Here is a 14,150-nt window from a genome sequence, read left to right as displayed (position 1 = left end):
GATGTATTTTCATTTCGGCTTCTGATATGAGTATATACAGAATGCCAAATGACTATTTAGCCTTTCTTTCATCTCTGTCCCCTAAACCAGTACTGGTATTAATCAAAAAACACCCTCACACAGTTGTGATCCTATTAGGTTAGGAAAGTGCACTTTGTGTTTAGATGGGGAAAAGCATGAGCAGTTTAGCTAATAACTTAAAATCCCATTTTTGAAGTAGCCTCAAGTCAAGTTATATTTAAACCAGAATGCTGGAAAACAAGGAAAGACACGGTCCTTGATGCATGATTGGAAAGAGAGAAGTAATGACAGGCAACTGAGCGTGAGGTCATCTCTGGTTTGTTATTAAGCGGTTGGTGTTGACCACAGTTTGTACGCTCATATTAGTAAACTGTGTACTTAAAAGGACATTATGGGCCTATATCAGGACGATACAGTTAGCTGTGTGTTAAGACCACGGTTTTTACATGTCGAGAAGGAGCAGTGCTATCGGTTGATCCGTCACTTAAATGACTGCAAAAAATACAACTCATGGAAAGCTATAACTTTCCATTAGCTGTATTTCCTGTTGTCACCTGAAACCCGCTCTGCCTTTGCAATCTTCCAGCTGTCCTTAATCAGATAGCCCCTGTAGCTCGTCCCAACTATGCTTCACTATTGAATTCCCCTCTTAAATGCAGTTGCTCCTCAGTGACCTCTGAGAAGAAGTGAAGCCCTGATAAGTCTTGCTCTGATATTGCTGTATTGATTTTTTTTTTCTTTTTCTTTTTTCTGTGGTGCCTCTACACGAGCTCTGCTTGAGCCTGCTGGAGTTTCATTTTGCACCGCCACAATAAAAATAACAGGCCAATGAAACATCCCCCCTGAGGATGGGGGTTGGAGGGTTTTGAAATAATAATTTTCAGCTATGTCCCAGTTTTGTTACAGTTTTTTTCCACTGTATTGTCTTGCAGAGACACTAAACAGGTTGGTTTGTGAGAAGTAAAGCTCAAAACAGGAGCCCAAAATGACTCATTTTAGTTTCATTGTGTTACACTGGAAATAAGGCGCTTTCGAGTCAGCAGCCAAAATACAATCTGTATCCTCCATCTCTTTACTATTGTGCCTTTGATAGTTTTTGTTGTTAATAGCAGTTGCAAGTTCCAACGAAGGCCCCGGAAACAGGAATAATTCAATACATACAAACAAATTTATGTTTGCTCCTTGTCAGAGATCATGTCCATGTGAAGACAGTGATAGAGGATTTAGATACCCGTTTACCTCAGAGACATGACATGTGCTTCCTCTCTCTCTCTCTCTCCACTCTCACTGGCTCTCTGTGGGACAGAATTGAGTTATCTCTGGCCCTGAGAGTAAGTTATTACAGTGGGCTTAGGGTGAAACAGATGAAGATAACTAGGGGGGAAATCCAATTACCTTTTAGGGTTCTCTATCTAAAAGGATCCTCTAATGTAAAGGAGATCTGCAGATCGGATGCTGCTGCCCAGCACTGCAAATGATGGACTCTGATATCTTCCACGGGAGCAGGAAGGAGAGGGAGCCTGAGAGATAGTGGGAGCAGAGAGAAATCGAACTCCTTCTTTTTATGGGGTTGTTCATTAGGAATGAAATGTGGCGGGCTCAGGGGCACAAGGGCAGATGAGAAGGGCCAGATAGGGAAGAGTGAGCAAGACCCAAGCCATTTCTATTCTTCTGTACTCTTCCCGTCTGCTCAATCTTTTTTTATACACCCCCACCCCCCCTTGGTTCATCCCGGGCTGTTATATGGAGTAATTGAATTGACTGTCTGAGATCCAGTGAAAGCCAGACGATAACGGCTAATTAGTGCCTGGCGTCATTGTCTTCTCTCTGCTGAGCTTGTAAAATGATCCGGTCCTTCTCCCCACGTTAATGACATTAACATTGAGCTGATGCTCATTATGTTCCATTATCATAGCACTGCTCTCTGGAAACTTGTGCATCATGGACCGGATCATCACAGGAAGAACCCTGAATAGGATGTAATGGAATAGCTGGATATGTGTTCAGATCCAACCTGATTTGAGCTCTTATAGTTCATCTTAATTTGAATAATACCAGCAGGCAGATCAGTTTCCTGACTCCACTAAACAAGTTTTTTTTTAAATAATTAATTTTATTGTTACAACAGATGCTGTCTGATGTAGGTTTCTCAAACACGCGCAGGAAGCGTGAGAGAATCACAACTCCCGACGGCTGTTTCCACCACACCGTTCACAGGACTCAGACTGATAGGTGCCACCAACTCTAGCTTGCTGTCATGTAGTTGTTGCAACGTTAATGTAGTATGGCAGCATGGCTGAAAGCCCGGACACCTCGTTATGTTCAAAACAGCTGTCAAAAGAATGAGAGGAAAAAACAGGAACAAGTCTGTATTTGTGATTGCATTGTTGCTAAACCATCAGGATGTGGAGGCGAAACCTGTCACGACTGGAAAACAGTATGTCTGTTATTTCACAAAGACTAAAATGTAAAGAAAATGTAATTTTGTACTGCATGTTAGTAGATATTATTTTTAAAGATTTGTTTTTGGCTTTTATGCCTTTATTGTAGAGGGAGGACAGTGGATAGAGTCGGAAATCAGGGAGGGAGAGTGGGGAGAGACATGCGGGAAATGGGCCACAGGCCGGACGCGAACCCGGGCCGCCCGCGCGTGAGGACTGAGCCTCAATACATGGGGTCGCGCGCACTGCCGCTGCGCCACCGGCGACCCCAGTAGATATTATTTTTAATGTACAAACATGTTAAGAAGGACAGGAGAGGTTGGTTACTATGGATTGGGGTTTGAACATTAGTCCCATTTACACTGACTTGTGCATGTAATGAAGTCCCCGGGTACCTCTTCTGCAGCTGCCATCATTATGTGCAACCAGCTAACCGGAGAAATACAGCTTCACTCCACAGCTTCCTCTGACAAAGTCTCTTAAGGTGGTGGTAGTATATTGTCTTTTTTTAAGATTATTGTTGGGCCTATATTTAACAGGCTCGATGTAGAGACACAGGAGAGATGGGGAGAGAGAGTGGGAGAGGACATGCGCCGAAGTGTCTGGATGATCCCGCTGCTCGTGCAACAAGAGCTGAAGCCTCTGTACAGGGTGCCTGCTCTACCAGCTGAGCAAAACTATGTTGACTTTTTTACCTTGAAGTAGCTAAAGTTGAGATGTATTTCTGATGGGAAAAAAAAAACGTTTTTGTTGAAAAGCAAAACTATAGCTGTGGGTTCACTTGTTACATGTTTTATTATTATGAAACAAAACAAAACAAAAAAAACACTTTTGGTTGATTCAATTCCATATTTTAGATACAATTTTTTTATTGGAATTGACCCTGAGCGCTTGGTGCTTGGCACTGAATCCATGATTTCAGGCCAACACCAATGCAGAGCACCTGTATTTTTCATCTGGTCACATCATTCCTTCATTTGACTATTTTTCACCCTCCAGACGACAGTTTCAACATGTATGATTTTTCACTGGGGACGACCTTGAAAGTGAGCCGGGGTTATCATAAAAAGATGGCAGCAACACAGACAAATGTTGCAAAGGAGAGTACGCAGTTTTGCAGGGAAAAGGTTCAGAGTAGAGGAGATGAAGGAGCTGCCAGCTGAGCATGGTGACCAGTCCATTAAAGATCGGCCACAGAGGAGGAGCAGCCAGGAGGAGGAGGAGGAGAGATACTTTGATAAGTGTTGCGCCTGTGTTAACCTTGATGGCCGCTAGCAATGAGCTGATGCCAGCAGCAAGGATCCATTTCAACTGGATTTGATTTTTTCCCCCCCTTCTGTGCTCTAAGGGAAGAAAAAAAAAATCAATACTTGGGAGCACGGCATGACAGGAGCATCATTTTAGAATTGAAGTGGCTGTCAGGCATTGTCATTTGGTGACTTTTGTTTGCCATTGTACTTTTAAGCCCTCATTTTTCTCCCCCTCCTCTTCCTTTCACTCGTTTCTTCCGTGGCCCATTGTCTGAATTCCCCTGGTGACATTTTATGTTGCAATTTGAAAACTCGAGGGCAAGAGATCAAGTGCAAGAGAATCTCTTTGAAACCAATTGGTGGACTGGTACAGCATCTACTTTTGTTTAGCGACCCCCATCCTCTTTTTCTCATTTCATCCTCTTGTCTCCCCAGACCTCCATTGTGCTCCAGGAGGAATTTATTTGTGGTGTATTTGCATTCTCTGATACCAGACAAGGACAAGGCTGATGTCTCGCCTTCCTCTGGACAGTTTCTCTGCCCGTTTGTAAATGAAACCCTCTGGGAGTGCTTGTCGGCGGATGTGAGAAATTGGAGATTCTTGCAGAGCGATAGCGCAGCCTTGGAGAGTTTGTAGCTCTGATGTGCCACCAGTGTCAAGAGATTGCAAATCAAGCGCTTTAATAACATCTCTGCTGGTTTTGTTTCCTTCTCCTGTTCTCCAGCAGAACCTTGAGACCCCGTTTTTTTGTCAGTCAGGGTGTTGTTGAAGGCTCACTGTGGCACAGCAACACCACAGACAGACCTCTCTCTGTCACTCTAATTGATAAACACAGGGCTGATATCTTGTAATGAGCCTCCATTCTTCAGCCTATTATGCTGGTTAACCCTCTCAACCCAGCGAGGGAGAGGAGGAGGGGAGCCAAGGCTTCATCTGACAACAACTACAACGTTTAGATAAGGCTGACACCGTTACAACACGGACACTATGTGAAACACATCTCCTGCTTATTGTTTGTAGAATAAGCATGGCAAAAACATGGCCCAATGGCAGCCATTACCATAGCAACAAATAGTGAAATGGTTCAAATTATGATTTAGAGTTTTGTGTTTCAAAGCTTTGTCTCAGAATGTGCATTGTTGCCATTTTTCCCCATTATGTGATTTTTTTTATTTTTTTTGGGGGGGGGGGGGAGTGTGAGTGTGGTTGGGTGTTTTTTGGAGATGATTACTGTTCAGCCTATTTCCTTCCCAAAATCTCCAGCACACATCCACAGCTATTTATTGGAGCTGCTGATGAATTGTGGGAGACACGACTCAGTGTAATTGACTCGATTAATGCCAGCCATTATCATTTCATCTTCACCCAAGCTGTCTCCTCCGGCAGAGCAGGCACTCGCACCGAGCCGACCCTGTCAGCCGGGCCATGTAATGGAAGGTGCTGCCAATGATTACAGTGTCCCAAGTCATAACAGTCTCACTGCCAGCAAGTAGTGCCCTGGTGGCTGTTTGCTGTTAGCATAGTCTGCCGTCCCTCTTCATTTAGCTGCAATATTTTAACTCGGTGAATGGAAGTGCCCTTCTCCGAAAAGTGGTTTTTATGCTTGTTTTCTTGTCAAAATATGCACAGTGACTCATTCAGTCACTCTTAAAGAGGCATGTTTCTAATAGTAGATGAATAGTAGGATCAGATATTTTAGATTTTCTTCTTCTGTTGCCCTGAAAGAAAATAAAGAACAGTCTGTGAAAAACACCCCACCCCTTCTTAGTTTCTGCCCTTTATCCTTTCTGCAGACCATCATGTTGCCAACCGGGAAATTAAGTTATTCGCTTAAACCTCCATAATAACACAACATAGTATGTCCTTCATAATACCTCAGCATTTTCTCTGACTTCATATCTCAGGAATGGCCCCTGGAATTAGCAGTGACTTGTCTTTTCCACTTACAAGCAAACGCAATGTTGGCTTTAAATGCCACTACTTATGTGTTCTGCGTTTTTGGTTGTTGTTTCAAGGGTTGAGTCTCTGAATTTGGCCTTTTTCTCCTGTAGTCGACTTTGGCCTTGGATGTGAGAAAAGCCCATTACAGCATGGAGGGTTTGGGTGTTTGGGCAGGCTCAACACGCAGGTGATGAAGTGTTTGTTTATGGTTATGAGTTTGAACCCAGCGCTGTTGATTAGCAGCGCAGACTTTATATGTCTCAGACACCGACGGATGGAAATGGACTTTTTATAGGTGTGCTGCTAACATCTGTTTAAAGAGCAGAATTCACATAACCATTAATTTTGCATAAATATATCTTTTCTATAATCATATAATATGTATTTTAAATGCTTTCTCTGTTTTCCCAGTAAACCTTGTTTTTCCAGTTACAGTTTATCTTACGACTATATGAAGCTGGTTGCTTGTCCCTTTTTGTGGTCCAGCTTTGCACTTGTCCAATTCCTGTTTCTCCCTCAGAGCCACTGATCAAGATAAATAGCCATCCAATACACAAACACACTGAGAGGGAGAGAGAGAGAGAGAGAGAGAGAGAGAACACGAACCATGCCTGGTTTGAAAATCTGAAAATTCCTTCTTTGTACGCCTTTTTATTTTTATGTTTTCATCGTTCTGGAAGGTCAAGGCTCAGTTTAATGCCACACAAAGAGACACAGATTGATAATTAAGGCTCCGGGGCCTGAAGAAAAGCCGCTCTAATGTGATTTATGCCTATAGATTTTGTGTCAGATATGAAATGTTGTCTTTCAAATTGAAGAGGAGGACCCATTATAAAGCGCTTTACTGGTAACTTTGGAAAAGCAGGTTGCTTCTGTTCGGCCGTGCATCTGCGTCTACTCTTTCTGTATGATGACCATTGGTCCAATGGGGTCTTTTAAGGTTAACTTAATAAAAAAGATTCACATGCAGCTAAAGCAGCATGAATAATTGAATGAGCGTTCCGTCTTAATCCTGCTGCCATTGTCTTTTGCTGCAGTCCTCGGAGAACGTAAAATAAAACATAAATGCACCGCGGCAGGCTGCAGATCTGCGTGGCTATACATAGCTCATGTTCTTCTGTCCTCCATTTCTCTGCACTCACCTTCAATAAGAGAATAACTTTGAAACAACTCTTGAAAAGAAAGCCTTGAGCGCATTTCGAGTTCGCAATTGAAATGCATTCAGAGATGGAAAATCAAAACGCTGTTTCAAATTATAGCTGTTATTCTCAGAAGGTGTTTTTACTTTAACCAGCGCTGCAGAGTTCAAAGGCCCATTCTGATAACAAATTCCGACAGAGAAAAATGTCCTCCCTGTGCATTGTGGGTATCATGTGATTTGGTGTGCCAGAGGGCACTAGTAAATAGGTGTCAACTGTTATTAATCATAATGACACAAGGACAGAAATTACTCTGCTTTTCAGGTTGGTTTAACTCTGAGTTAAGTTTCTATATGTGAACTCACAGTTTGGCTCGTACCGTGAATATTTCCTCCCATTGATCTGATTTTCTATGTGCCATTAAGCGGCACATAATTCAAATGTTCATAATTTATATTCTGTAAAAAGTCTTTGCGATGCCTTCACATGGAGAATTGACATATAACACACATGTTTTTTTTTCTCTTTCTTTCCCAGTCTAACAGCGCACAGTACGCAGCTGAGAAGCGAGACGAGGAAAAAATGTGCGACCACCTGATCAGAGCGGCCAAATACCGCGACCATGTGACAGCTACACAGCTCATCCAGAAGATAGTCAACATCCTGACTGACAAACACGGCGCCTGGGGAAGGTCCTCCATAAGGTACAGCAAATATCTAACAAAAACAGAACATGTCAAGTTTTTAAATTACAAATCTCCTTTTGCAAGTTTTAACATCATTATCTTATCAGTGTACTTTTAAGTAAGATGGATATTTGACTCAAACATGCAAAATAGTTGATAATTAATTTAGCCTTAAAGGTTTGAAAATTCTATCTTGGTGTTGACGTCTTCTTGGCTAACATATACATATAATGCATTTTACATGCAGCTTTAATGCATTCCTTGTGGCAGTGTTACATATATATTTGTTTTAATCTTTAGTAGTATATACAAATGCTGTGAGCTTTAAGAGTGAAGTAAAGTTACACAGATAAAGCATTGTATTTGAAAAGCCTTTAATCAAGACAATGCACCTGTTTTCATAGCAGGCCGTTTCCTCTGCTGAGAAAATGATTCAAACCGCTGTAATGGTTTTAATCTCATCATAATCTTTCTCTCCCCCCAATGCTCATGACTTTGATTAAATTAGATCTGCAAAGGTGAAAATGTCAGCTGTGGGCCTGAATGATGCATTGACTCTGGAGAGAGATGAAAGCCATTTAAACAGCTCTGCTCCCATTAAGAACAGAGGGAACTCTATCCTCTGTGTTTGTTTCGCCAAATAGGCAGCAGAATCCGATGCAGCTATTCCCTAATGATGGCTGTTTGTGCAGGTAGTGTGTAATGGTGAGCCGGAGAGACGGCCGCTGGCTCGCGCTTGTTAGTCTGAACCAACTCTCCTGAGACTCGTCTGGTGAGGGTTGGTTTGCTATTGGCTAGGGAGTCTATCTCTGGCTGCCTTTGTTTTCCCTTTTGTTATTTTCTATGTCTCATATCAGGATGTGGTGTATTATTTGTCATATTTTTCTTTCCTTTATCCCATCTCCCCCTTCTCTCCCGCTTCACTTTCTCTCAAATTCTCCCTGTGTACTCACACAAGGGTTTGCTATTTACTATGGAGATTGTGTTCTGCGAGCCCCGGCCAGAAAAGTCCCCCATTACCGGCCCTTTATGCCGCTGTGCTATTGATGGTTTTCCTAATGGCTGCCGATGGGCTCAGGGAGCCATTGGCACTGGGCCTTGGAGTGCAGCGCTCTTTTAATAAATCACAATCAGTCCTGTGCCATTACATCAATATTTTTGGTCAATTACTGTGAAGGTCAGGTGGTGCTGCTTCGCACCAGAGACTCCGGTATGCGGGCATAGAAGAAACATCTGGTGCTGCAAAAAAAGACAAAGTAAGAGGAAAAGATAGAATAGGAAAAAAAACCAACTCTCAAGCACACCTGCATACCTGCAGGCGCCCTAACATAAGAGATATTAATCCTTAAATCCACACAAAGCAATGTGTACTGCCTGCAAATACAAATAGATTGGGGAGAAATGATACACGCAATGAAACCTGCAGGCTCTCCCCAGCTGTGAAAATGAAATCCAGGAACACAAAGACAATACGCAGCTTCGATTACGACCTTTTGTTGCTCTGGTGTAAAAATCCACGCCTGCCTGCTCACAAGCCATAAAAACATATTCCCCAAAGTTTCCATTCAATAAAGAGTCTGAAAATGAAAATATTATTTTCTCACAAGCTGATGGGAATTGTTGTTTCCTCACGGCAGGCGTCTAATATCTTCTGACACAGTGTGACCCGCCTGAATGCAATTTGTGTCTTAATATCCAGCTTACAGCGGCCTGGGCCTCTGGAGAGAAGAGGTGTTAGGTGATTTTTCCCGTTCGGCTGATTCGTCTTACCTCTCTGTCTGTTGCTCTCTCAGTCCTCTCCCCCCCTCCTCCTCTCACACGTTTTGTCCTTTGCTCTTCCTTGTTTCACTTTACTTGTATCATCGAGGGAGTTTTCTTTCCATCAGACGGGCAGCGTCTTTCATTTTTTTGCGCCCTTGTCTGTTATCTAGTATCAAGACAAAGACAGATTCGCAGACCGACAGAAAGGTCACCTCCTTTTTCATCCATACATTTCTGTCCCGTCGCCTTGAGACCCAGGTGTACGACATGCCAGCCTGCTGTCTTTTAAACAGAGAGGGAAGAAGTAAATGAACAGCTAGCAACATAGCCACAAATGAAACAACTGGCAGATATCATATTTTTCATCCCCACCTTTTTTCTTTTTTTTTTTTCTTTTTCCTGTCTTTTCTTTGAGCTCTGGTCCACTGAGCATCCAGGCTGCCGCAGTGTTTATTTGGGTCAAGAATCATCTTTCATGTATATGACACAGACAAAGTCAACGGACAGAGAGCAGAGATGAGGGCAGATGATGGAGAACGTCAACTCACAGTCTCAGGGGACACACACACCACTCTTCTCCTTTTTTTCCCTTTCTCATACCTTTGCCTTATTGCATTCTAATAGGCTGACTAATGTACCATGGAAATTCACTCTGGATGCTGGAAGCGAGGGAAGTAAAAAGGAAGGTGTCTGCTGATGGGAGAAAAAAAAGGGTTGAGGTGTGATGTAGAAGCAGTGTGTGCACTTCACTTTCCAGACTTATTGAGGCAAATAGAAAAAAAAAAATGTTAAGATGCTATTCTCTTGACTTGGTCCGCCTCCTCCTTCTTAAGCTGCGCGTATTCCTCTTTTCTTCCGACAATCCTCACCTACATCTAGTCCTTCCAAAACAAAACACCTCACACACTCGACTCCTCTCCCTCTGCTCCTCCTCCCTCGTATAAGCAGCTCATTTTCTGCAGCACCACCGCTCTAATGGACGCCCTTAGGCTAGAGTCTTCCCAGCCAAGGGACATCCATCTTTTGGCATGTCACACTCCCGCCCGGCAAAAAATCTTTGTGATGTGCACTCCAATTTTTCTTCAGTAAATCAAATCATCCTTCCTTCAGAAAGACGAATGCTTTAGGGTTGGAGTGTTATAGAGAAAATCAATGCCGGCAAAATTGAAACAGTATGCCCCCGTATTGATCGGCCTTGTGAGATCGAAAAGGAACAGCTTTGTAACTGTTCCGCTGGACAGTTAGCTGACCTGTAATGGACAAACTATTGATATTAGCATTACTATTTTATCTTCTGCTATGTCATTTTGTCCGACGCACTGCAGAGGTGAAAAGAAGCCAGAGCAGAACAGCTGGAAGGTTTTTGTCCTTTTTATCCGTTGATGAAACAAAGGAAAACAAGTGCGATGCTGACTACAGAACATACTGAGGGGGATTTTACCTATTTTGTGTCAATAAAAAAATATTTACATAAAATACCCATAGCACATTGTTAGCAATAAAAGGTTCTACTTATATTTTCAACTTCACAGCTGGATGGTCATTAAAGATTTGTTTACTAAGTCCATCATCACAGTTTCTCCACTTACATTCATCATCTTCTATTTAATTGCAGAAACAAATTTTCATAGTCTGAATGAGACATCTTTTAAACAAGGACTTTTAAACAAGTCCTATTAAAGAAGCTATAGAACCTGCAGGCTCAGCATTTTAAAAACAAAGAATGCCGGATTTATTTTCTTCTGTTCTGATTCTGTTCTTCAAACAAAAATCTTAAAAGTATTTTTTATGTCTAACAAAAAGAGTCCAAAGATTTGTATCTGTTGAGATATTTGGCAAAAATAGTTAAGAGATAAATAAATAGAAGATCAGCCTCACCATTATTTATTGTCTAACAGTCTTAAAAGCAGGGTTGGCAACTTTCTCCAGATAGACTTTAAGATTTCAGTTAAAATTGTCTTCAGGTCCTGACAGAAATAAATCATTCTTGGGCCTGGAAAAACGAACAAAGAGTCGGTCTCCTGTAGCTATGTAACTATTGTCTGTAGACGAAGCACTGGGGGAATGCTACTTTCAAAATTAGGCTAGTTTTTGAAAATGACCAACCATTTAAAGTTCAAACTAATTGATTTCTCTGAGTTGTTTAATCGAGGTCAGGAATGAATGCTAATTTCCCATTTATCAAAAAATAATCAATCAGCCATATAAGGCCTTGTTAGCTTGGCCCCACTTGTTGAGCAGTTTTCCTCTTCTGGAACAAAATCTATGAATTTTCCGGTGAACACACAGGGGGGGGTTCAGCTTAGTACACTGGGGACATTCATGGTCACATAGTTTTTTCGAGATAAATGATTGCATGAGAAACAGCGACAGCCAGATTCATCTCCACTTGTAGGCTTTCATTCCTAAATCACAATTATGATCCATAATACTGAATGTAATGCATGTGTTAAAGCCGGGGCCTGCACAGTGTCCTCCGCTGCCTCGCGTGTGGGTTTTATGGACAACGCGTACACAACGCTGCTGTGCATGCAGAGCTCAAAAAGGAAATGGGACTCCAGCACGTCAACGGGGATCATAACCATAGGAAACAAGAACATAACTGTTTAGAGTACACTGACTCTCGGAAATGCATGAGTCGAGAGCAGCAGGAAGACAGAGAGAGAGAGAGAGAGAGAGAGGGGAGATAGATGGAGCGGTGGATAAGAGAAAGATATTTGTTACTGAAGCATCAAAAGTAGAGATGGAGACAAAGACAAGACAGGGACATTTTTTTCCCCCCACATCCTTTCCACTTGCATACAGTAAACCATATGAGTGATGGCACAAATCTGTATGTAAAAGGTTGAGAGCGTGTCTTGTTTGCTGGATGGAAAACTCTGCTGCTGCTGCCTTATCTGACCATCAGATTGTCTTTGTTGTATTTAAGAATAGAATAAACACTGTAGCTGGAATCCCAGTCTTTTTGGATCCATATTTGTACTGCCGATTTTCTGCTCTCGTTTTGTCTACATAGCAATGTTCTTTGTCATTACTCTTTTATATACTTCATCCAAATTACACAAACAGTATTGAAAAATATAACTACATGAACCCCTCTTGACATTGATTGACTGACACAGGCTTTAGGTTTGCTTATAGATACTTGCAGTCTAAACAAAAACATGATCCAATTCACTGTAGCAGTCCATAGCTCCCATCTCACCCAGTTGTTTCCTTTTAGAACTGATCCCGACTACTTCAAAACCAATTAGCTGGATGCTTGAGTTGTGTTCATCCATCTGCCTTGATACACTCGTAAACATATGGAATAAACACAGTGGGAGCAATGCGAGGCTGCCGATTCAGCTATGTTCATCTTTGTAAACTTGACTCTACATATCGACCTCGTATCTCAGAAACTGAAGTCCTTAAAGGGCTTTAACGTGAAATCCTCCACCTCATTAATCATGCACAGTGACATGTGTCTGGGACAGAGAAGTTGTGACGGGGGACAAAAAGGATCTTCCTTAAATCTCTGGGGGAGAGCGTTGGAGTTTGACAGCTTTGCGTTCCATCAGTTACGTAGAATAACGTGCCACGCCGGCCCTACCGTGCAGCCTGGCTTATGGATATGAATTAGAATATAGTCCTAATGATAACATTTACCTCGGCTGTATATACAGTACAGTGGCTGGGGCTGTAAGGAACAGTAACAAAGTGTCATGGCTGAACATATTAACAGCTGATGATGTCCATATGTTAGCATGCTTCAGTGTTGCAGTGCAGGACCAGACCAAAAAAAAAAAACACTCTCAGGGGATCGTTAAAAATGAAAAAAAAAAAAAAAAGGTTTAACTGTTTTTTTTTCAGAACTTTTTATTGTTCTACAAAGTAACACAAACATATCAAAGAAATATGCATTAACATTGGTAACAACATGAATCACATTATAAAGACATTAAAAGATCAAAGTGGATAAGAAATAAAGAAATTATGAGGCAACAATAAATGTGTGAGCACATGCTGACAAAACCGCACGTTTGTGTGCATTTCATGTATGTTTACTACTGAGTATGTCAACAAGATTGTTCCATGGCTATCTGCAAAACCTCAAGGTCAGAGAGCAAAATCCAGACAGTGAATGTTGACTCTGGCATAACTTTACATTTACAGTAATGCTGTATAATGTGCTATTCCATTTATTTTTAAAATTGGAGCCAATGATTAGTGGAGAAATATTAGTTTATTAGTTGATCTTTTAATTCCAATAATTAAAAGATCATGGTTGTGTTTTTACCCGCTTAGTGTTTTTTTTCTTTTTTTAAAGATTAGGCTTAGTTTAATCTGGTAAACTAAAGGTTACTCTGAACACCCTACAGTGGTTTAGTGTGGACAACGTTAATATCATATTTCTTTTACACATGTACATGATACTTGTTTTTTTATGATCACAAGTTGAAACCCAGAGTACGACTACAGTGTTTGAGCCAAATGAGATTTTAACAGTCAACACAACAATGCATATCTGCTGGCAGTAAAGATGTATAAATCAAAGCTACATAATTGCAGCTATCAGTGCTTTTCCACCAATATTTAATTTTTTATCACACTGGTATCAGAAAAGTATTTTATATTCACGTACAATCAAAAAAGCTTTCAAAACTTCTAGTTTGATTTTGACCAATCTGCCTTACCCATTTAAATCTTTTCGATCCTCTTGCCGTCCCCTCCCTTGAAGCTCAGAAATGTAACTGAATCCTTGTTAAGAAGAATGAGAGAAGGCGGCCATCCCAGAAACACCAATTACACCATCCTACCTCTCTGCCTCCTTGCCTCGCTGCTCACAGCCACGTGTGACTGTGTAGCAACTCTCAGATTTATGAGTTCCATATACCCTTAAGAAAGTATATGGCCTTGGTGGTGCAAGG

The 14,150-nt window shown here is 41.6% G+C and overlaps 1 protein-coding gene across 9 annotated transcripts in view; it reads left to right on the top strand.

Annotated features, from left to right (window-relative positions):
• The window catches only part of lrba (LPS-responsive vesicle trafficking, beach and anchor containing), a 179,920-nt gene that overhangs the window by 80,544 nt on the left and 85,226 nt on the right, over positions 1–14,150 (top strand). For all 9 annotated transcript variants that reach the window (XM_079338037.1, XM_079338044.1, XM_079338043.1 and 6 more), the window contains exon 36: positions 7,331–7,497. In XM_079338037.1, coding sequence (XP_079194163.1) covers positions 7,331–7,497 — 167 coding nt within the window. The remainder of the gene's footprint in view (positions 1–7,330; positions 7,498–14,150) is intronic.

Source organism: Symphodus melops, assembly GCF_947650265.1.
Source record: "Symphodus melops genome assembly, chromosome: 2".
Classification (NCBI taxonomy): domain Eukaryota; kingdom Metazoa; phylum Chordata; class Actinopteri; order Labriformes; family Labridae; genus Symphodus; species Symphodus melops.
Note: the sequence above shows the minus strand (reverse complement) of the source record. Positions and strands in the feature narration are given on the sequence as shown.